The sequence below is a fragment of the Mus caroli genome, unplaced genomic scaffold (assembly GCF_978045245.1).
Source record: "Mus caroli unplaced genomic scaffold, Mus_caroli_1 scaffold_16, whole genome shotgun sequence".
Classification (NCBI taxonomy): Eukaryota; Metazoa; Chordata; class Mammalia; order Rodentia; family Muridae; genus Mus; species Mus caroli.
The window spans coordinates 65,938,195-65,962,556 of NW_028227271.1; the positions used below are offsets into that span (position 1 = coordinate 65,938,195).

General features: G+C 44.8%; 1 protein-coding gene and 1 long non-coding RNA gene across 8 annotated transcripts in view; one reads left to right on the forward strand and one right to left on the reverse strand.

Annotated features, from left to right (window-relative positions):
- The window catches only part of Azin1 (antizyme inhibitor 1), a 31,541-nt gene extending 21,154 nt beyond the window's left edge, over positions 1-10,387 (forward strand). For 2 of the 3 annotated variants that reach the window (XM_029469718.2, XM_021183382.3), the window contains 7 exons: positions 1,042-1,176; positions 3,050-3,131; positions 4,022-4,096; positions 4,738-4,900; positions 6,218-6,333; positions 6,866-7,080; positions 8,088-10,387. In XM_029469718.2, the coding sequence (XP_029325578.1) occupies positions 1,042-1,176; positions 3,050-3,131; positions 4,022-4,096; positions 4,738-4,900; positions 6,218-6,333; positions 6,866-7,080; positions 8,088-8,199 (898 nt within the window). In that variant the 3' untranslated portion in view covers positions 8,200-10,387. The remainder of the gene's footprint in view (positions 1-1,041; positions 1,177-3,049; positions 3,132-4,021; positions 4,097-4,737; positions 4,901-6,217; positions 6,334-6,865; positions 7,081-8,087) is intronic. The other variant, XM_021183385.3, reaches the window with a different exon arrangement.
- On the reverse strand, positions 1,072-23,819 carry LOC147000783 (uncharacterized). Of its 5 annotated transcripts, none has more exons than XR_015045620.1 (7): positions 22,300-23,819; positions 20,983-21,078; positions 20,280-20,352; positions 19,720-19,776; positions 18,978-19,060; positions 14,561-14,654; positions 1,072-1,344 (listed from the first exon to the last, which is right to left on the reverse strand). It is a non-coding gene; the product is annotated as an uncharacterized LOC147000783 (long non-coding RNA). The 5 variants fall into 5 exon arrangements; XR_015045621.1 differs by lacking the exon at positions 1,072-1,344 and adding an exon at positions 12,912-14,074; XR_015045622.1 differs by lacking the exon at positions 20,983-21,078.
- Positions 23,820-24,362: the final 543 nt, after the last annotated feature.

Here is a 24,362-nt window from a genome sequence, read left to right on the forward strand (position 1 = left end):
CTATTGAAGGGGAGCAATAATGGCAGAGTTGGTATGTATTGTAACTTAACATTATTTGGAATTTTTGAGAAAGGTTGGCAGCATTTTACTTTCTGCCCACTTGTGATCATTTTTATGGAATTGAGATACACAGCGATACATTCTGGGATGTGACTTACTAGCTTATGGAACAATTCCATGGTGTGATCATCAAATTATGGTCAAAGCTCTGTTTGTTCCTAAAAGTTTATGTATGTTCCTAGAAGCTTGTGTATCTTCTGCCGGATTCAGTCAGCCTGATTTCTCAACTGTGGATTCTCAGCCTTCGGGGGTCAACTGACCCTTTCACAGGGGTCTCCTAAAAGCCCACTGGAAAACACATCTATTTACATTATGATCTATGACAGTTATGAAGTAGCATCAAAAATCATTTTATGGTTATGGTCACCACAACATGAGAAATTGTTGGAGCATTAGGAAGGTTGAAAGATAATGGTCTAACTTGGTGGCTTTAATGGTGTAGAAGCACTCATTACCCAGAAAACATTTGGATAAAGGTCTTAGGGGGAAAATTACAAGAAACACTTGTTTTTCCTCAAAGAAATATGCTCAATCTTCAGAAAACAGGCAAGGATTGGCTTCTTTGGCTCACTAGAAAACTCAAGGAACTTTGGTAATTTTAAAGGCCCTTATTACTATTTTATTGAAAGACATTGATGGCATTGCTGTTGAATTTTGGTAGATTCATGGACTGATGGACTTCATTTGGAAGTAATGTCATCTTTCATTCCAGAGCCCAACTGATACTCATGCTGCCACAACAGAGTTTTTAACTTGCTGCATTTTCCATAATCCCATCCTTGCAAGCTTCATGCCTTAGGCCCTAATTGCTAGTTTTTTCTCTATACAGGATTGTTTTTCATTAGGTTCACTTGATTCATCCATCGCTGGATTTGGGAATACTGGCAACATAATCAACATCCTTCCTACAGTCTTCAGGCTTCACATGTGCTGATGATGATGTAAACCAACTCTGCCCCAATCATCTTCCCCTTCTCTTAGGGTCTTACTACATATTGCAACAGAAGAGAATATTGGAGGTGAAGATGGTAACATGAAGTTTGGCACTACACTGAAGAATTGTAGGCATCTTTTGGAATGTGCCAAGGAACTTGATGTCCAAATAATTGGGGTTAAGTGAGTATAATGTTTTTTTAGCACAGAAAAGAATAAAAAACATGTTTCTTTTGTTGTTGTTGTTAGATAGGGTCTCTCTATGTGGTCTTGGAGTTAGCTCTGCAGCTGTGTAGATCAGGGTATCCTCAAACGCAGAAAGATCCACCTGCCTCTGCTTCCTGAATTACACTGTTATAAGTAAGGTTACATATTAGAGCCACAAAGTAATACAGGATAATTAAATCTGTTGGTTTTGATTTTGCAGTGCTAGGCATTGAACTCAAGCCTTTGCTTTATCAAGCTATACTACATACCCATCTCCCACACTGTCTTCCCTCTTATGGATTTTCTTTGTTGTTTTAAACAGTCTCACTGTGTGGTTCTGGTTGGACTGAACCTGAGTCTGCCTTACTTCCCACGTGTTGGGAGTGTTGCTGCATTGTGTGTGTCACCATCATCATTTGAATGACAGGAAATTCCTCCAAATTCTAATGCTTTTTAAGATGATGTTCAACCTATAAATTGTACAGATCATTTTGATGTTTCTAATGTTTTTTTGTTGTTTTTGTTTGCGTTTTTGTTTTGTTTTTGTCTCTTAATCTCTCAATGGCACTTCAGTAAGTCAGACTTTGGAGCTAAGTATGGTGATGCCTATAATCCCAGCATTCAGGGATTAGAGATGAGGATTATGAGTTTAAGGCCAGCTCTATCTACATGAGGTCTTGTCTCCAAAAGCAGGGTGGGGGCTGTAGGCTTTATCTTCCTTCCTTCCTTCCTTCCTTCCTTCCTTCCTTCCATCCATCCATCCATCCATCCATCCATCCATCCATCCATCCATCCATCCATGTGAAGAAACCAAGACACAGTTGGATGGTTTGGTGCTGGAGAGATGGCTCAGCGGGTAAGAGGACTGGCTGTTCTTTCAGAGCTTCTGAGTTCAATTCGCAGCAACCACATGGTGGCTCTCAACCATCTTAATGTGATTTGATGCCCTCTTCTGGTGTACATGAAGATAGAGCACTCATGTATATTGATTTGGTTTGGTTTGATTTGTTTAGGACAGGACCTTGCTCTCTAGAACTCTATTAGTCAGATGATTCAGGGTTCAGATGAAGGCGTTGTGATGCCATTTGTGTGATGGTGCTTGTTACTTTGTTACATACATAAAAGTAAGTCATATTTTAATCCGTGAACTATGACTGTTCTGTGTTAACTTTCTGTTGCTATCAGTTGGGAAGGAAAGGGTTTTTGGCTTATAGGTCCATCAAGGAAAGCTGAAATAGGGACTCAAGGCAAGAACCTGTATAGAGGAACTGAAGCAGAGACCACAGACCAATGTCTCCTGGCTTTCTCTCTGTGGCTTGCTCAGCCTACCTTACATGGTCCATATAAGTGACATTATTTATACTAGGCTTGGCTCTCCCATATCAATTAAAAGAATTGTGCCCCACAGATATGCGCATAGACCAATCTGATGAAGGCAATTTCTCACGTGAGGTTCCCTTTCCTAGGTAACTTGAGTTTATGTCAAGTTCAGGAAAAAAAAAAACCTAGCATGCTTTAGTAATTGATGCCTGACTTACTAAAATGCACTTTTGTTTAGAGTTACACTGTTTGTTTGTTTGTTTGTTTTTGGTTTTGGTTTTTCAAGACAGGGTTTCTCTGTATAGCCCTGGCTGTCCTGGAACTCACTTTGTAGACCAGGCTGGCCTCGAATCCACCAATCCACCTGCCTCTGCCTCCCGAGTGCTGGGATTAGACACTCTTGTACCAAATATTTGGTAAAGTTAAGAAGTATACTCAATAGTATCGTCATACTGAGTGATAATTGAAAGGAATTACTGAAAGTGCTTCAAAGCCATGCTTCTTTCAATTACTACCTTATTTCTTTCAGATTTCATGTTTCAAGTGCTTGCAAAGAATATCAAGTATATGTACATGCCCTGTCTGATGCTCGATGTGTGTTTGACATGGCTGTAAGTTCTTTAATTATTCTCCTGTTTTCAACCAGAGTATTAATTCATTTCAGAATAGTTTTTAACTAGTATGAACTAATTGTTGCCTAAAATTAGTATAGTACACACATAATTTGAAAAGGGTTTTTTTTAGATTTTTTATATATGTTTTGCTTGCATGCATGTATGTGCACCGTGTTTTATACCTGGTGCCCACAGAGGTCAGCTCCTGGAACTGCTGTAAAGTTGAGAACTGAACGCAGGTCCTCTGCAAGCAGCAAGGGCTCTTAACCACTGAGCCATATTTCTAGTCCTGCAATCCTGCATACCCGATTTTTATCATTTTATTCATTTGTTTATTTTATGTTTTTCCAAGCAGAGTTTGTCTGGGTAGCCTTGGCTGGCCTCAAACTCAGAGAACTGCCCACCTATGCCTCCCAGTCCTGGGATTAAAGATGTAGGTCACCACACCTGGCTTTTTGATTTTTATACTAGAAAGATTAAAGCTTCCATACAATAATAGTTTCAGTGGGCAAAAGGATGAAGTAGAAATTTAATGTCTTAAAAGAAAGCACAGGCAAGATCAAGGAGATAAAATAAATCCATAACATTTAATCTCTTCCTGATAGTAAGAATCAAAGAAGCTGAGTTTTGATAGCAGACATGTGCTAGTAACTTGAGTACTGAGAAAGCTGAGGCGAGAAGATAAGTTTGAGGCCAGCCTACATAAAGACTGTCTGGGGAAAAAGTGTACAGCTTGTCATAGAATAAGAAACAAAAAAAATTTAAAAAGAGAATCAAAGTTATTGTTATTACTAAAAGTCAGAAATATTTACCTAAGAAGATGAGATTTTTTTATTGTTTTTATACACATTGCAATTTGAAAAACTGAGGTTTTTTTTGGTCTCTAGGGAGAGTTTGGCTTTACAATGAACATGTTAGACATCGGTGGAGGCTTCACAGGAACTGAAATTCAGTTGGAAGAGGTAAATTTTTTTTCAGGGGTTGACTATATTGGGATAATCTGCTTTCTTTGCTACATGGTGTTTACCTAGATCAGAATTTTAATATGAGCATAAACTAAGGCCTCTAACATATCTGTCTTCAAAGTTCTAAGAAAATAAACAGGAAACTAGGCATAGTTACTTTGAACTAATATGAGCACTACCAAATCACAAAGCCACACGTTGATTTGCTGACGTGCTAAGCACCAAATTCACTCTCATAATCTAGGCAAATATTCAGCTACTGAGCTACACCCATAGCTCATAAAATGTATTGTTTTGAATTGTATTTTTTGTATTATATGTCTGTCACACATGAACCCCCAACTTAGTGACTACAATAGCAAGATGCATATCACTCCTGTCTCTATTCTGTGATGTCTAGAAGGGACCAATTGAAATTTTACTTTTCTGTTTGTACCAATTGAGTACAGTATTAGAATTGATTTTTTTTTTTTTTTAATTAATGCTGTTGTGACTGTTACCAAATAACAGTAAAAGCTTGCTTACTTGAAAATCCCTGCTTGGTTGGAATAGTTTTCTTGGGGAACTTTTAGTAGCTTTTCAACCTAGCATTCTATAATCCAGTACTGAAATTTAAATCTATAATTTGAATCTCATAGGTTAATCATGTTATCAGTCCTCTGTTGGATATTTACTTCCCTGAAGGATCTGGCATTCAGATAATTTCAGAACCTGGAAGCTACTATGTCTCTTCTGCATTTACACTTGCAGTCAACATTATTGCTAAGAAAGTTGTTGAAAATGATAAATTTTCCTCTGGAGGTAAGTAAGTTATAAAGTTTATACCTCATGTTTTAGATACAACTACACCACCTTGTGGTTTTTTTAAAAGCTTTTTTTATTGTGGTTTTGTTACATTCCTCTTGTACTGGGTGGAGAATCTACCTCTTACTTTACTAGAGTGCCAGAAAAATTCTTCAAATCTACCCTCAAGTCAAACCAACAGAAATTGGCCTGTGTCATTGTAGAAATAATGGCTTACATTAATAAAATCAATTATAATTTTCATTATGGAATAATCTTCCATAGAAAAGTTGGCTTTCGGGGCTGGAGAGATGGCTCAGTGGGTAAGAGCACCCGACTGCTCTTCCAAAGGTCCAGAGTTCAAATCCCAGCAACCACATGGTGGCTCACAACCATCCACAAAGAGATCTGGCACCCTCTTCTGGAGTGTCTGAAGACAGCTACAGTGTACTTACATATAATAAATAAATAAATCTTAAAAAAAAAAAAAAAGAAAAGTTGGCTTTCTCACTACTGTTCTTTTCTGATTTCCCTTTTTCCTTAGAATTCAGTCCAGGACCCCATTGCCTGGGGGTTTTTTCTCCTTTGCATTGTTTACTTTGATAGTTTTGAAGAGTAGGCTGTTTTGATTTGAGTTGATTCTTCATCTTGGTGGGGTGGGGTTCAGGAATTCCACTAGAGTTTTGGAATATTCTTACCAAATTAGGAAACACATAATAGTCTGTTCTAATATTGGTGGTTGTTATATTTGGGCTTGGGCAATGGGTACTTGACAAGTTTTGTATTATGGGGTTTGTTTTAAGATTTTTGAATCTTTATGTATACTTGTGAAAATGAGTATAAGTGCTAACAGGTTAGAGGTGTGGGATCCCTTGGTGCTGGAGTTCGAGGCAGTTGTGATCTGCTCGACGACAAGGGTAATAGAAGTTGAACTTTGGGTCCTCTTAACTGTGAGGCATCTTCCCAGGCCCCTGGGTTTTGCTCTTGTTTATTTAGAAACCAGGTCTTACTCTTGAAGTACAGGCTAGCTAGGAAGTCACTGTGTAGCTAAGTTTCTGTCTGTGTGATATGTTGGGACTGTAGATGTGGACCACAACAATAGGCCTCTGTATGCTTTATCTTCTGGTACATCAAGGTGTTTGGGGCCCATTGTTCTTTCCCAGTCTCAGTACTGGATTGAGTCATTTTCTCCATGGAGCCCTGACTTGTTTTCCTGGTGGGGAGAATTTAAAACCCAAGAAGGGAGTGTTGATTCTATTGAGAGTAGGATTCCTGTGTATCGAGTAAGGTGTGCTCATTTGTTGTTGTTTTAAATTCATCTTTTATTTATTTCAGTAGAAAAAAATGGGAGTGATGAGCCAGCCTTCGTGTATTACATGAATGATGGTGTTTATGGTTCTTTTGCGAGTAAGCTTTCTGAGGACTTAAATACCATTCCAGAGGTTCACAAGGCAAGTTTGTTTTTCCAAAATGTTTTTGGCAGTTTCAAAACAAACCAAAAAACCAAGCCTGCTGGGTGGCTGAGTGGGTAAGGCACTAAGCCATAGGGTCTACATGGCAACAAAAGAGAACTGATCCATGCAAGTTGTCCACTGATCTTCATTCATGCAGTCATGCATGCCTAAGCAAACACATATACATACCATACACCTTACAAATATACATACAGAGAAATGTAACTGAAATTTTTCTTTTTATCTGTAGGGACTTGAATAGAGGTCAGAGTCCATTCTCATTATGTACAAGGTCCTGAATTCAACTGTCATGAATCTCTACCTCCTTACACCTTGTCTGTTATATTCAGCATGTTTTTTTGTTTTGAGTGGTTTTCCTAGGATTCATGTTCTGGTCTTTTCAGTTTATTTTCTTGTTGTGGAGTTGATGATAATTGAGACTTATGCCTGATCGTTGATAAACTGAACCTGCTTTTTACTCATCTACTCAAATACCTTAAAGAATTTGACAGATTTTCTTTTTCTACAGAAGTACAAGGAAGATGAGCCTCTGTTTACAAGCAGCCTTTGGGGTCCATCCTGTGATGAGCTTGATCAAATTGTGGAAAGCTGTCTTCTTCCTGAGCTGAATGTGGGAGATTGGCTTATCTTTGATAACATGGGAGCAGATTCTTTCCACGAACCATCTGCTTTTAATGATTTTCAAAGGCCAGCTATTTATTTCATGATGTCATTCAGTGATTGGTAAGGTGATTTTATTGAAAAGCAGTTGAGATATATGAGTGACAGTTTAGATTTGCTGGTACCTTATATAACAAACAGATGCGTAACTTAACGTACTAAGGAAAAAACATTCAAGTGAGCATTGCATGTAAATTTCACAGCATGACAGAGAAAGGTAATAGTTTCCCTTTGTTTTGTTTGAGACAGGGTCTCTACATATATCATCTTGGCTGTCGGGGGGGGGGGTGGCAAACACACACCCCCGAGACACAGCTGTCCTTTCAGGATTAAGTCTACTGGAATTAACGGCATGTGCTATCATCACACTCAGCGATAGTTCCTTCTTAAGTTTCTTCAGCCTTTTTAATAAAAGTAGATAAGTCTTAGGGCTGTGGAGATGGCTGCCACACAGGCAGCTGAATTGGGGTGACCCTGGTATGGAATTGAGTGGTAAGAAAAAGGGCAGAAATGGGTGGACCCCTGGAGCTGGCTGTCTTGCCAATGTTTGAGTTTTAGGCTCAGGATAAGAGATCCTGTCTCCAAAAAAATGAGTTGGAGAGCAATTGAAGATACCAGAGGATGACTGCTGGCCTGGCACACAAGCACTAACACCTCCTGTCCCCTAGTAGATCCTCTTCCCCCTCCCCATTTTTAGTTTATCCTTGTGTATGACTGTGTGAAGAATGAGTACTATTCCCACACAGAAGTCAGATTCCCAGGAACTGGAATAATTCCAGGCTGCCCTGCCTTACCTAATGGTTGTAGGAAGTCAAACTCCAGTCAGTGTGTACTCTAAACCAATGAGGCATTCCTCCAGGCCACAAAACTCTTTCTAACATGGGTTTCAGAGATTAAATTTATTATCTATCAGGCTTATAAGTTTTTACCAGCCATCTCTCTGGCCCCCAAAATAGTCAATGTTTTAGGGGGGACTGGAAGACTGAAACTACCTGTTTCATTGTATTTGTGTGATTAAAGTATTAAAAGTATTTAAATTCTGAGTTTTGCTTATTTCTTCACAAATACAGGTATGAGATGCAAGATGCTGGAATTACTTCAGATGCAATGATGAAAAACTTCTTCTTTGCACCCTCTTGTATTCAGCTGAGCCAAGAAGACAGCTTTTCCACTGAAGCTTAAACAGGCATTAACGCTTCTTTAGATCTGAAGTCGCAGGTTAAGCTTGTCTGGTCTACATTCCAGTGTGGGGGGGGAAATCAATCTTTAATTCTGTTAATTTCTTGGAAACAAATTCATAGTAATAGCTATTTGGGACCAGACAAAATCAGCTTTCATCTATAATTCATTGGGGTAATAGGGGACTTAGATAATGTATCCAGATTTAAACATACCAGTTCGACCCACCCCTTAAGCGTTTAAAATAAAATATGCAACAAAATGGATGACTTAGTGGAGATGGAAGCCCATTAACTGGGTTCCCCATCAAATCGTTTACATACAAGTACACAGTTTTTATAATAAGGATTCCTGTTAAAAGTCTTGTAAAGTTGATGTCTTTCACCCAGATATATCACATGTGAGTGGAAGACCAGTGTGACTTCATTAGATATGTTTAGTGTATTTAGGATGTGTAAATTTGTGCTTTTGAACTGTAGTTTAATAAATGTAAAATTGCATCATAGTATTTGTTGTATTTGACCTAATGTAACCCTTGTATGATTGCAATAAAACTTTGTGTAGATTTTACTGTTTTTTCAGGCTAAAACTTTGGGAATGGGGCTAGCTAGCAAAGGTAGTTTTGAACTAGTTGTGTGTGGTCTGTTTTGAGGGTTAGTTTCTTTATAGCCCTTTTAAGTTTGGTTTGCCTCAATATACTTTTTAGTTATTTAATTAGTAATTTAAGTAAACGTGTTTGGTAATCATTGTGAAGTTGAGATTTATTATGGAGAGTTGATGTGCAGTAAGCATGATGTTTAACAATTTTAACACCAAAAAATGTTAATCCTGCATAAACCAATTGTAATAATAATAGGTGTTTCTGTATAGATAGGATGCATAGAGTACCTTAGTAAATCTTTGAATCACAAATCTTTTGGCTGATAGAAAAGATTTTATTAAACACTGAAAACTTGGTGGGAAGGGGGTAAGAGACTGCAGAGGGCTGCAGAACCCTAACCTTAAAGAAGGGCTATGTCTGTCTGTTTCCAGCATCCTGATGCCCCTTCCTTCGCACAGACATTTATACCCAGAGGGCTTTGGGGTGGTGAAGCACACTTTCTCACTTGTAATAGTATCAAATTGGAATTTTGTTGTTGTTGTTGATATTGGTTTAAACCTAGTCCCTTAACCTAGTTTCTTGTTATTTCCCATTCGTTCAAGCTTAGTAATTCTTCCTTCCTACTAAAGCTTGGTGGAGGTGGGGAGGATTTAGCATCACTAACCTGACACTGTTGCCAGGAATTTTGGCTTTGTTCACTGCTAGTGTGTTAGTCCTAAGTCTCAGAATCACAGTAGTAATGAGACAACTTACAGGGGTCACTTTTCCTAACTTACTCTATGTTCACAAGTGGAATTCCTGTCCTCCAAGAGGAAACGTGACTTCACTTTGGTGCCAATGGACAGAAGATTCTGCCTGTGCTACATAAAGTGTGGGATGCACTTGAAGAGCTGGATCTTACACCTTGATTTCAAGGTGGAAAGAAATTGATCATGAATCTCTAATTTCAAATCAAACCAGTAGGTGCTTAATATTTTTGATTTGAATATTGCCCACTTGAATATCATGGGTTCTATTAATAATGAGACTAACTAAGGACCCCAGTCCATTGTCATCTAGTTGTCCTTGGACTTTTTTCCAAGGTATAATACGGGGTTTTATGCAAAATTTCAAGCTACCATATGCATTGTTGTGGTCCAGAAATGCCAAAACTTAAAGGGTGGTACAACTTGAGTCCTTGGCTTGACTGTATAGGCTTGGTCTTTGTGGCATATCAGTTTTGCCATCTGCATAGGAGAGTGGTTGTATGTAACACAGCCCAAAATTGCTAATCTCACATGTGAATGATAGGTAAACTTAAGAATGTCTGTATTGTATTTGAAGACTTTTTGCCATAAATCTAAAGTCAAACCTATGTATTTCAATTTGGTATGCTTAAGGGTAATTAATGTAAAATCTTTTTATATGATATTGTAATCTCAGTTCAAATTTAATTGCAGATATAAAACCCAAATGATTTCTATATATAGTAAATTGAACTGTAAAGGTAACTTGTGTGTGATTCTGAATACACAGATAAAATGTTTTTATTCCTCATGCTTTACTTTGATGGCTTCTATCATGAAATAGACGTGAAATTTTATGAATTGATTTTGTGTATATTGCCCACGTTCTTTCAGAATCTGTTAAAAGTAAAGTGATCTGGGAATTGCCTAGCACAATGAAGCTTTCATGAATGGATATTCATGGGACCGCCTTCTAAAACCTGGGTGATGTTGAGTCTGCTAGTTGTATTGGATGTTGATGCTATTTAGTTTTTTTTTTTTTTTTTAAAAAGAACATAATTACTAAACGGTTTGGTCTGTTGAAATGAAACTCCATCCTCAGTTGTTTGTTACTGGGTGGCATGATAGGAATTCCATTCTTCCCAGAATACAGTAGGTTTAGACAGTGTTGTTTAGGGTAGTTTATAGGCTGGGATTTAAAATTAGAGGTAGACGTTCTTCATCCTGTCTGCTTCTAACCTTGCTTCTGGCACTGAACTATTCTAGCAGAGGCCAGACATCTAACCCTTCTAGACTGATAACACTATGCATAGGACCTAATGGGATCTAACAGTTGCTGAGGTTCCCGGTCACTGGGGATTGTAGTCACTTTGTCTGACAAATGGTTGAAATGACAGAAGTCATCGTGTATATACTCTTCCTTATTGCTCTGGCCTACTGTACATTGCTGCCAAATCGCTGATTTAACATTAACTTGGAAGTATTATCTGAAATTACAGTCATTTGGCTATGTATTGTTAGGGAGTGTGTTGCATGAGTTTGCAGTGCAGCTTTCAGAGTGAGGGTGAACCTGTCCAGGAATTAAAAGCTCTTGGCTAGATTTTGGGTGGTTGGTGTTTGTTTGACATGGTAGCCCAAGCTGGCCTGAAAACCACTGTGTAGCTCACACATGTGTAGTCACATCTTAGTTTCAGCCTCCTGAGTGAGATAACAGAAGATGTGTACTTCCTTCTGTTTTGGTTTGTTTGAAAAGTAGCTTTGAAGATGGCTATTCTCAACCAGTTTAATGAGTTCCTTTGAAGAAATTCCTGGAAAAGCCAGACTAGAAGACATCCAGCCTGTGCTATAACCAAACTACCCTTTTACAAGAAGACAGTGCCCGTGACAGTGCCCGTGTGTGGTGGGATGCATGCAGTATAAAATGCTGTGCATGTAATTCCTAGCCACAGAGAAAACAACCGGTGCTGCATACACTTGATGTCCCTTTAGAAGGCCTCAGTATGGCAAGATGTTCAGCTAAGCCACACTTCTCTGCTTCCACCAAGCCTGTGGCGTCAGCTCTAAATTTCAAGCCCCACCCCCTTAAACATACTTGGGTTCAGTAAGTTGCCCATTAGATGTTTTTCAGATAGCTGATAATCCTTGTATCTTAATGGGTAACAGCCAGAAGTATGACTTGTCAACTGGGGGGGGGGGGATCTGCCCTGGCAAATTAATTGGTGAACAATGTCATTATTGTGAAGTCTGCTGTTACCCACAATGGACCATCTGGCAGCATTCTTGAGGCCCAGCAGGATAAGAGGACTGGTCGGGCTGAAGGTTTGCCACTGTCAGTAGAGCACCCCTGCTATGAATGTTTTTTCCCATTCCACAAACTTGGGCTTGCCAGGTAGAGACAGGGCAGTGCCAGCTGTGCAGTTAAGGGACCTGCTTCCTTTCCTGTCTATGGAGGTCCAGACACTTTGGGAGGGGGGGGTCTCTGGGTCATGGAAGTCCACCTCAAATGGATGTCAGAGGCCTACTGTGGTGCAGCCTACATTAAAGAGCAAGGCCCAGGTAGTGAGACACTTCTCAAGGTGGATGCATACACTCAGTGCTAACATCTGGCGCCACATAGGCAATACATGCAGGGCTTTTAAATATACAAATACTCGGTTGTAGCTTTAAATTGTGGGGATTGAGGTCAGCCTAGTCTACACAGTGAGTTCTAGGACAGCTAGAGCTGCCCAGAGAAACCCTGGTCTCCACGCATAAAAACAATAGGAAAGAGTAGTAACTGCCATGTAGTGGGTGGTGGGTTAACCTTTGTGGAAGGATGTGGCTCACAGTGAATTGAAGTAGCTAATTTTTAGTTGTCTTTGACCGCCAAATCATGTAAGGTAGAACTAGGTAAGGGCATAAAGGTAACCTCTGTCCTCGGGGGACCAGCCTGGGCTACATAGCCATTCCCAACCCAATCATAGCTAACATAGAATGTCAACAGGAAGCAAGAGTGAACAAGTAAGTAGTAAACTAGTAAGCGAGGGGTGGCCTTTAAAAGGTATATACAAAACAAGCTGGGCGTGGCAGTAGACACCTTTAATCCCACATTCAGGAGGCAGAAGCAGGTGGCTAGCCTGTTCTACAGATTCCAGGACAGCCAGGTCTTCTCCCCCCCAACCCCCAAAAATGTGCATGCAGAGATCCTGTTGTAGGTGACTACTAGGGCCTGGCCCTGGGGCTCAAAGGGATATTTAGGTAGCGGCAGCTGATAATTCCGCTAGATGGCGCTCCCAGACCACATTGGGTACAGCACCTAGTCCCATGCCTTACAGGTACTTTGTAAAGTTGTTTTACTAACTGCCCTGCCTCCCATCCTTTGGTTTGTTCCATGTGGAGTGTCAGGGGCAGGAAGATTATGGTCTCACTTTCCTCTGCATCGGGAAAAGCACACTCCAAAAGTAAATTGTAAACAAAGGTTTCCCTTTAACCCGAGAGCTCGCTGGGAACTCGGCTGTACTGAGCCACAGGAGAAGTGTGGGAAGGTGTCAGAGTCTGAGACAATGTAAGCAAAGGCCTGACATGTGGGTTCTGGGGTCGGGGGTTGGGGTGGAGGCTTGCAAAGCAAGAAATAGCTGGCATTGTTCCTTGGGGGAAAGGGTGCTGGCTGATGAGTGCAGACAGACAGACACTGTGGACAGACTGTGGGACTGGGGAGAAGTCCATTGACTTTGGTGGCGCAGGCAAATCAGCAGGGTTTACAGGAGACCAAGTCTGACAGCATTTAGTCTGTTTCCCAAACTTTAGATGTTTGTTTCTCCCAAGCAGCTTTCTCACATATAAATATAGCTTCATCAAGGTGAGGTATGCCTCTCTGTCCTCCTTCCCAAGATGATTTGTTCTTTTGGTGATCCACATTTGCCTGTGAATTTCCCATTATACTATACTCTGTAAGGCAGTCTACCATTTAAAGGGTTTCTCAAGCCAGACATGGTGACATATATATTTAGTCCCAGCACTGAGAGGCAGAGGCAGGCAGATTTGAGTTCCAGGAGAGCCAGGCCTACACAGAGAAACCTTGTCTTGAAATATTTTTTTTTTAAATCTTTTTTTAGAAGGTCTCTTTTTATGTTGCCCAGGCTGGCCTTGAACTCGTGGGCCTAGGCCATCCTGCCTACCTAGGCTTATTGCATAACTGGGCCTATAGGCGCGCGCGCACACACACACACACACACACACACACACACACACGGAACCCACTCACTTGCCTCTTAGGTCTGATTTCTCTCTTACCATATTCCTCTTTCCTGTCCCCAGAGTTTTCTTTGCCCTGCCCACTTTCTCGTAGTCTTAATACCACCTGCTCCCTGTGTAGTCTCTGATAAGACTCTTCTAATCTACTGTCTTTCTGAAGTAGAGGACATAGGCTGCAGCTTTTTAAATATTCCCAGGGAGTTGTGCATGCTGGGCCAAGCACTGAGCCACATCCTCCACTTACTTTGAGTGGTTGAGTGCAATGTACTACCTTTTCTCTATCCTCTCCTGGTTCAGGGCTAGCAGGCAATGGGACACTCTGTCCAAAAAAAAAAAAAAAAAATTCTTTTAGGTGAGACTAGAACTATGCTCCGTGGAAGAGTGCTCAATTAGCATGTGCAAATCTCTGTGCTTAGCCTCCAAGGCACATAAATCCTGTGCTATGATGCATACTTGGAACCCAAAGAGGCCAAAGCTGGAGGATGAGAAGTTGAAGGGGACCCTTTACTACATAGTTAGGGCCAGCCTTAGCTACATGATACTGTCTTTGACAAGCAGCACATATGCTGACTGGGACCAGGAGCTTTTTCTGGGAAATTAGCAATTGCACTGAGATGTGAATGAAGACCCAGAGTAAGGTTAAGGGAGAATTCACTGAAAGAGCACTGTGTGTGCTGAAGCCCTGTTGTGTGTAGACTCGCAAGCATCATTAAGGACTCAGCAATCCTGTCTTAGAGACTGTTCCATTGCCGGAACAAAAACACCATGAGCAAGACAACTTAAAAGCCTCTAATTTGGTGCTCACCATTGCCGAGGGATAGAGTCCACATCCATGATGGCAGGGAGCATGGCAGCAGACAGGCAGGCGTGGCATTGGAGCAGTAGCTGAGCGCTCACATCTGAGAAGGCAAATGAGAATGGTACTTCTGAGACTTGAAAGCCCATCCCTAGTGACACACCTTCAACAAGGACATACATAGTCCTTCCCAGACAGTTCCACCAACTGGTAACTAACGAAGCATTCCAACAGACAGGCCTATGGATCCATTCTCATCATGGACGCCCAGTGTTAACTAAAATGGGGGTTGGTGTGTTTCAGAGCTGCCTTGTGGTTCTGTAGACTGGGAGTCTGGGGAGCCTGGCTAGGCTCTTCTGTTGGGATCAGATGGGAGGCAGAGAAAGGACTGCTTTAGAGCTAAGTAAGGAAGGTGAAGGAGGAGCTACAAGGAGGGAGTTTCTAGTTTGTGTAGCACAGTAGGTGACTAATGGCCTCCATTGCTGCTACAAATAACAGAAGAGAACGGGTTTAGTGGGAGTGCTAGAAGGAGGAGTAAGTCAGCCTGGACAATGTTGGAAGTTGGACTGCAGACTGTTAAGTCAACAAATTCCTTTACTATATAGAGACTAACTACCCGTAAGTTCTGTGACTCTAGAGAACCCTGACTAGTACAGAAGTTGGCCGAGGCCTCACAGACTTTGCTATGAGGAGCTGTGCCACACATGACCTTAGCAGCCTGAATTGCTTGCTTCTCATGCTCTATGTAAGAAATCATAGACCCTGGCCACTGAAGTGTTATGTAGAGAGATGTGCTTGCACCACATGGCTTTTGGCCTTTACACAAACCCCTCACAAGGCTGGGCACAAACATTCTCTCCATGAAATAGAGAAAAATGAGGACACATCAAAGGGTACATGAAGACATCCCCTAGAGGGAACTCGTGAAGTCCTTAGTGGATGTATATATACTGCTTGACGTGGCAAAGCTAGGTCAAGGACCTATGTCTCAGACCCAAGGACTTCCCCAAAGTCTTCCTCTGGTCCAAGTGCAAATGCTGACTATGCAGAAAACAGTCACTGTAGTCACCCACCCACCTACCCCCACCACGTTCACAAGCCTGAACAACTGTTCCCCTACAGAGACTACTCCCACTGAGATTAGCCATACCTGCCTCCTGGTTTAGCTGTCTATAGTCTATTCAGCTATATATAACCTATAAAGCCCTGCCTCGTTTGTCTGAGTAAAGTAGCTCCTTATTCAGTTGCATGCCACTGAGTATGATAAACACCTTGAGCCTCCAGGATCCTTCAGTCTATCCATCAGCCCAGTCCACCCAATCCCAGCTTGTCTGTGTGTCCATGTGTTTGCCCTTTACTCCCTCCTTGCCCTTACAGTTCTAGGACCCCACGCCATGCCAGAACCCCATGGGCATCTTCACACCTCAAGAGTAAAGTAGCAGCTAGCAGTTGCTGGCTTAGACGTGCTATTTATCAATGACCCATCTCCCATAAGTAACCAGTTACCTACATTCCTTATAACCAGGAAATACACTGGCTCACCATGCCAGACATGGATAGGTTTATTTGGTCTGTTAGTGCTGCACCCAGGATGAATAGACAACTGTTGATGTGTCCCTAGAACCCAAACAGGGCACCTAAACAAGGGCATAACAGAGGGAAAGATGCTTTGGGCAACCTTAAAACATGCAAGGGAAGCATAGCAATCCAAGGATGGAGCTGTGCACGCTGAGGGGGGTAGGGGGCATGGTGACCATCTTCTATGTGGCACGGAGTGACACCACCTTGATAAATGGAGGTCTGCCACATGAGCCCAGGGTGCCCCCAAGTGGCTGACGTGCTAGAGATCATTTTGCAGCATCTGTAGCTCGTATGTATGGGAGCAGATTATAAGCAGGTGTGGCATCTGTGTTGGGGCCTTTGCTGTGGGAGTGCAGATGCTATTGCCTGCACTAGCCTCTGGACTGGCAAGGGAAAGGAGGCTGAGCTGGAGGTGTCGGTGCGATGCTTTTATCCTTGGGGGTTCTTAGGATTGGGGGGTGGAAACAAATTAGAGCTGTGCTAAGCAGTCCTCCTTGGTATCCAAAATCTTAACCTATGGGAAGAACTGAGAAGAAAAGGTAGGCCCTCACTCAGGCCAAGCTCTCGGTGTGCAGACGGGACTTGCATAGCAGACCAGTACAGGAATCTATGACAACCAGGGGTGACACTTTAGGAAAGCTTTTTATTTTTATTTTATTTTGTTGAGACTGGGTCTTTATTTTGTAACTCTGCAGACAGACAATGCTGGCCTTGAACTCACAGAGATCCACCTATCTCTGCTTCCCCCAGTAGATAGTGCTGGGGTTAAAGACTTGCGCTGCCCAGCAGGAAGGAGTTTGAGCAAATGTGAAAGACCCTCTCATAGTTAGTAGGGCTGTAGGACCTGGGAGTGGATGGCATCAGTCTGAGCATGGAGCTGATGAAGAACCTATGTAAAACTATTCAAGTCAAGCTGAGGGGGGATTACTTTGTCTTTGATGGGCTGGCTCACGTGGGCTCTTGTGGTTTGAATGAAAACTGACTGAAGCATTTGAACACCTGGCTCCAGTTACTGGTGCTCTTAGGGAAGGTTTAGAAGGTGTGTCCTTGCTGGCGGAAGTGTGTCACTGGGGTTGGGTTTTGAGAGGACATAGCCTCACCCTACTTCCCGTTTACACTTCCTGCTTTGTGCTTATAGTTGACATTGTGACCTCTCTTAGGTTTCCAGCTCCAGTCACCATGTTTGTCTCTGGAAAAGTCTGTCCCAATGCACTCTTCTTCTTCTTCTTCTTCAAGCTGTCCTGGTCATAGTGTGTTGTCACAGCAACAGAAAGTAACCCAACACAAACATACAGACACTTGGTTGTCACAAACTGAAGTCCCCATGAATATCAGGGACTGGACACACTAGAGGAAGGACAGGATTTACTGTGGGGACTACATCCTCATCAAGTAGTGACTGGGATTTGGCCAGTCACTGGTCCTGGTAGGACTGTTTTCATAAGAGAATTAAAGAATGTACAAGCTGGTGCAGTGGATGGCTCGGCAGGTGAAGGCACTAGCCACCAATCTTGGCCTGAACTTGATCTCCTTGACTTACATGGTAGAGAGAAAACCAACCCCAGTAGCGCATCCTCTGACCCCTCACATGCACTGTGGCATAAAGGAATGTAATCTTTAAAAGCAATTTAACTCAGCAGGGACCTTGAGGACTGTGTGGAGCCGTTAGTGGCTTTGTTGAGTCCAAAGGTAGGTCACGTGCTTTACAAGGTAGAAAAGGCTCTGGCAGATGCAAATGACTTAGACTGGTATGCAAGCTGGGTTTATACAGAGCTAGAATAATAGAAAGGCAGGCAGAGTGGGTCACTCGAAAGCAAATATGGCAAGATTTGTGTTGAGTCAGAATTCCTAAAGAAAATTGTTGACAGGAAGCCAGACTGGACACTTGTGAGCCTCTTTTCCACCTGAGCAAATGTTTGACAGGGTTATCAATGATAGAACAGAGCACGTAATGAAGATTAAATCTCTGTGTATGCTGTGTTGGGGAAAGGCAACTGTCCTCCGATAGTAGGCTATGGACATTTCTCCCCTACAAGAAAATGTCCTGGGGTAGAGATTGTTCACCCAAGCCCAGGGCCTTCCCAGCAGCCAATGTGGCTCATGGAGAGGCAGCTGCTGGCTTATGTTGGTGCAGAGTCTATCAGATGCTGGGAACCTGAAGCCTAGCTCTGCTCTTCCTTCACACTGGTAGGATGTATAGAGCCAGCTTCCTGCCTGGAGCTCCTCAGACTTGGGGAGGCAGGAGGCAGGGCCTTAGGACATGAAGGTAGAGTGGCTGGTAGGGAACAATTGCATCTTACAGAGTTGAATAAAGTAATGCGTTCTACCATGCTGCCATACCCAGTGTTACTCTTTATAAAGATTGATTTTTATTTGTGTTTTAATTACTTTCAATTTTTGTTATTAAATCTTTTTATTTACATTGATCCCTTTCCCAGTCCCCCCCTCTCCCAGAGTTCTTCACCCCATCACCTCTCACCCCCCCCACCAACCCCTTATTTTTAATTGTGTGAGTTTATGTGCATCTGGGCATGGCTTGGTGCATGCGGTACCTGTGAGGGCCAGAAGTTGGATTCCCTGGCACTTCGGTTGCAAGTAGTTCTGAGCCACCTGGCTTCAGTGATGGGGCTGAGCTGGGATTCCCCTGCCAGAGCGGTGTGTGCTTAACTACTGAGCCATCTAACCCCCAGTCGCACCCTTTTGAGGAGACAATTGAGGCATGTGATGGGTGTGGTGGGCTCTTTGGTACACCCCTCCTCCCTGCACAGCATCTCCTTAACTGCAGGATTCCCAGCCAGAATGGCACTTGTTTGGAATGACAGGGGCTTTCAGACATCCTACTTACCCTTTATACAGAGATTTCATTGCAGATATGCTATAATTCCAACCTTTGAGTGTGCTGAGGAAGCATTGAAGATGTGCAGGCATCTAAAGAGGTAAGACATCATTTGGCTTAGCACACAGGATCAGACATACCTGTCAAACTCTTGCAAGTTTTAAGGATGGGTAAGGTATCGATGATATCTAACAAGGGTGACTGAGAAAAAAAACATATGTCGAGTAATGTAAGGTATTTAAATGCAGAGGGCGCCTTGAGTGGATAGGAAAGGCACACAGACTCACAGAGAAGTCATAAGATTAACTGAATGAAAATCCCAGAGCCGGGGATGGGGGAGTGGGGTGAGCTGGGTAAGCCCCAGAGGCTCCTGAACAATTTGAGATATCGCCATTCTTGCTGGCTGCATATGAGAACGAAGTGGTAAAACCTATTATAGGAGATATGGGATGTTTTAGCTGCATGTGGCAAAGCCAAGTTGGGACTGGGCTGGAAGGCTCTGCCCAAGCCAGCAGTCAGTAAGTCACACCACTGCTTTCCTTCAAAAGTCCATGCAAGCGTTCCAGTGCCAAGGTTAGTCCTGAAGGGAATCCAGGAGGCCAGGAAACCTAGGTTGGTCTACTGGCCTTAAAGTGGCAAACTGGGAGTGGAGAAGGCAGTCTGTCCACACTCCCAAACTCCAACCAAACTGCCCAGCACTAGACCACGAGAGGCAAGCTGAACAGCCGGGGCTGGGGGAAGCCTTGCTCACCCCATCTGCCTCTCCGTTGGCATGGAAGTTAGTGCAGGTCCAGACCCCAAAAACACTCTGGAAAACAAAAAAGACTTCTTTATTATAAAAACCCATCTGCCCTGAACTGACATGCAGCTGGTTGCTGGCACGTATTTGTCCTACTCAGTGTGAACAGTCATACATTCTACTGTAGAAATGGGGCGTGTTTGATTACAGGGTATTGTCCCAGAAAGTGCTGTGAGAAGGACATCTGTAGGTCACTATGAACAGTACTCCATCCTCATTCACCTCAGATTCTAGTCAACCTGGCTGGCCAGTGGGCCATTTTACTGTCAGCTTTGTAGGTGCTCACAACCAGGGAACCACATAGGAAACATTAGTATGGTAACAATAAATAAATAAATAAATAAATAAATAAATAAATAAATAAATACTAAAATTAAAAAAATGGTGATTCTAGCTGGGTAAGTCTTGATCCTATTTCTATAGAAACAAATGTTTTTTGAGCATCCACATGACTAAAAACGTCTCTGGATTTTTCCTAAACCAATCATCTAGGAGTGTCCGATGGCAAATACCTGCAATCACAGCACTCAGATGCTCAGGCAAGGAGGATCCAGAGTTCAAGGCCAGCCTGGGCTATATAAGACCCTGTATAAAAACAAACACATATAAATTTGCAGAGAGCTTTTTCTAGAAAAAAAAATAGGCATAACTTCGTCACCTTTCAAAATGTCCTGTAACACGCACGGCTCATTTTTTAATCTAGTTATTTTCTTCCTTTTTCCCTAAGATGATGGGGACCCTTCACCCCAGTTTAGGTCGACAGGGTATCTGCGTAGTTCCGAGGCCTTACCAGCAGAGGGCGCTGCGCCCGCGGGCTCGGGGCGGGGCTGGACGCGCTTTTCTCCCCAGCAACAGGGGCCCCGCGGCGCTCGGGGGCGCGGCCTGGAGGCTTCCCCAGCCCCGCCCCTCCCCGCCCTGGTGCCCCAGGAGCGCCCTGCTGGGGCGTTGCCTGCCTCCCGGCGACCTCGCCCCTGCCGACTGGGGCAAGGCAGGGCTGGGGACCACTCCCGTGCCTGCCCCCGGCGCAGCCTTCCCACCCGCTGGCCGGGCTGCAGCTGGCTCGCACTTTGGAGCCGGATGGGGAGACGTGACCGCAGAGACTCAGGGCGCGCCAGGGACGGGCGGGGGAGGTTGAGCTTTGGGGCACCTGGGGCAGTTCGCGTTCCTCGGGGAGGGGAAAGGGAAACGGGCGCCCCAGCTCCCGGCTCTGCGTACCCGCGTGCATTCTCCAAGAACGAGCCTTTAGTTCCTCTTCCCGCTTCAGAGCCTTGCCTGGGATGGGGGCCAGGCCACAGGTCCTGCCCACAGTCACTAGACGAGTAAGAATTATTGCACTGGACTAGATGGACTTCATGCATTGCAGTAAATCTGACGGTGGGGGCTGAGTCCCTCAATTTCCTAATCTACAATTTGAGAACCTGGACTATCCCGCCCATCCATCTACCCCGACCTGCAAATCCAAACACAGAGAGGCTTTCCGTCCCGGGGCGAGGCCAGGGTGGGGGCTTGCAATTGCCAGAATGCCTACCATCAGTTTCCAAGGAAGTCTAGCTCTAACAAGGCATTCCCCTAAGGACCTTGACAGTTCGCTTGCCCTCTACCCTCCCTACCTCTCTCACACCCTCAGGGAAAAAACAAATTCTACTGTGGGGTTGCTGCTTTTCAATCAATCACAGTCTTTCTTGAGTTCAACACCAAACCCCTTAGGATTAGGGACCTATAACCAGCAAAGCAATAAGTCCCAAGACCTTAGAGCCAAAGGTCACTGAGTTGTCCTGTTTGTCTTAATACTGGCTGGTCCCAGTTCCAGCTTGCCCATTTGCTGCCCTCCTAGGGTTAGTGCCCTCCTAGGGCCTGTTTCTTAAGCTGACAAACGGAAACCACACTGCTTGGTTGTGACCAGATCTGGGGCACATGAGGAACTTTCTCCGTTTGCAGACCATGAGTTCTTTCAATATTTATGTCAAGCAGTTCTTCCTATAGTGCTTGAGCCTTCACACTTAGTAACCAGTGTCCTCTGCCTTGCAGCAGAGCAGCCTAATTAAGCCACATTTAAATACGACGGTGATATCTTTAGCCCAGTGGACAGGAAGTGGGGGTAAACTCGGGGAAGCCTCTTGCCCAGATTGGGAGTCTCCCTAAAATTTCAAAGTTACTAGTAAATCAGGATCAAGGTAAAATTGTCCAACCCTGTGCTGAACACTGATGGAGAATTTACCGCAAGATTCCCAGCCCCCACCCTCTGTACCTGGTGCCTAAGTATGCATGGGGGTGTGACTTGACTGCCATTGTCATAGGGGGTTAACCCCCCAGGGAGGTTCACAGTTTATCACCGCCAGAAAGGCTATCTTAGGTGCCTTCCTGTTAGAACCTTTGGCCTCAGCAGCAGGGCACATGCCTCGCAAAGACATAAGTCACGGGGAGTCCAAATGTTCCTGTCGGCCTCCTAGCTCCCATACCATCTTACCAGAGATGAGGACTCCGAAGGCCAGGAGATCCAGCTCTAAGTTCCCGGCTGACACCGGGACTCACCTCAATCAGTGGGTCCATGAGACCACATTTCCAGGAGGGAAGTCTCATGCTACACCTGTACAGTTTCCAAAGCACCTCTAAATAATTCCAAAGTTCTGTCAGTTGAGAACTGATGGTGTAGGTCAGTACAGTGACCGAAGGACAGAACAGGAAAAGAATGTGAAGTATGGACTAAAAAGGATCGATCTGCAATCTGCATTCGGCGCCAAGTCATAAAAAGACATCCAAAGCTGAGGTTCCTGCAGCTGTGACTGAGCAGGGCGTGGGATTCTTGGAAGGGACCCATCTGGGAATGCACGTGACTACCTGCCAGGGGCAGTGGGCAGACTGGAGTCTGCTCCAGGTCCTCCTGGGGCACCGTGGTGATTCTAAGTGCCACATCTGTGCTGCTAGGCTGGAGCAGCTAATGCTCTGAGGTTCCGAGCAAAAGGGACTGCTTGCTGATTCTAAAATTTACCCTCCCGTTTCCCAGGGCGTTTAGGTGTCTGGAATGCCTTTCCTCCACCTGTCCACAACATTTCTACCAAAGCCCCCATCCTAACGCCAGCCCACTAGGGTTTCTGCGACTGTGTTCCATACAGACCTCCGCCCCTTCCCATGACTACTCTGGGTGCAGGTTATCCTATATGTGCATGCCTGTGAAATCCTATTTCATCTTGCAGTATTGCCCTACCTGGGGTGGAAAGCCTTGCACAGAGGAGCCTCAAGTATCTTTAGAGCATTTGTCCCAGTTTAGGACAGGGTGGACACCACACAGACAATCCCTCCAGATCCACACCCTTTTCTGAGAATTCTATGACCCCTGGCTGCATTTCCTGAGTGCCACAGGGCCTTGTGGCCAGCCATCATTGACAGGAAAGATCTGGAGCCAGGCTCTGAGCCAGCAAGTGGTGTCCACAGCCGCAGTGTAGCTTCCCTAGAGAGGGTTAGGGTAAGAGTGAGGCCAGGAAGGCACGGATCCAGTCCCCGGTGTGCTGCTGACAGATGCTCTGCTCTTCCCAAACAGACCTTCACGTCTAAAGACAGGGGAGCGAACACCAGCGACCTTGGGTAACATCCCAGCCAGTGGACACCTAGGAACAGTTCTGTCCGTCTGTCTCTGTGTGTGTCTCGGTCGCTCGCAGAAGGCTGCGCTGCAGGTGGCTCCAGCAGCTGCCAGCCATGCGGCTTCCCGCTGCAGTGCCCGCCCGCGCCCCAGCCTTTTCATGGGGGTTTTCCGGCTCCGGGCGCCCCAAAGCCACCCGGGCCGCGCACAGCTTTCTGATGAGTCAGCAGCAGCCCGGAGCCTCGAGCCGCTGCGGGCATCTGCTCCGTGACGCATCGTGAGTCACGGGCGCCCCGGCAGCCGCAGCCCGCCAGCTTCGCTGCAGCGCCGTCCCTACGGCGCCCACCGGGCCGGGCGCCCGCACCCGCACCGTGCATCTCCTTGGCTTCCCCGGCGCGGCCGGGCTCCAGGCTGACATCAGACGCTGGCCGCCAGGCCACCCTCTGAGTCAACAGTTTCCGAAGCGCAGCTTGCTGCCAGGGGCGGGGGAGAGCACAGCCTCCCGGGGAGGCGCGGTCCTCACCAGTCCGGCTCCGGCGGAGGGCGGTGGTGGGAGGTGGGTGGGGACTAACGGGGCCTTTACCAGAAGTCACGAGGCCGAGGGAGAAGGGAGGGCCAATGCCACCCCGCGGGGTAGCTGGGCGCCTTGGAAGCCCGCTGCCCTGGGCCACAAGCTGCAGCCCGCCCTGGGTGGCGAGGCTAGACCCGCCCCGAGGGCGGGAGGAAAGGAAAGGCGGGTCCTTGCTGGGAAAGGCCCCAGGCCAAGTTTCTAGAAGCAGGAAATGGACCGCCCTGGGAGACCTCTCTCAGCCCTTGGGTACCAGGGGACCACTAAGGCTGAGACTTGGCCTCCAGCCCTTTGCTGGGGTCAGCTTTGAATAAGGCCTACTGCTGGGGGCCTGGCCTTGCTTGTTTAGGATCATACCAGAAGGGCTGGGGCCTCACTCACCTTACTCTCTGGGTTGCAGACCCTGTAGTCAACTGGGGAGGTAGGGAGGCACCCTTCCTCAGCTAAAGG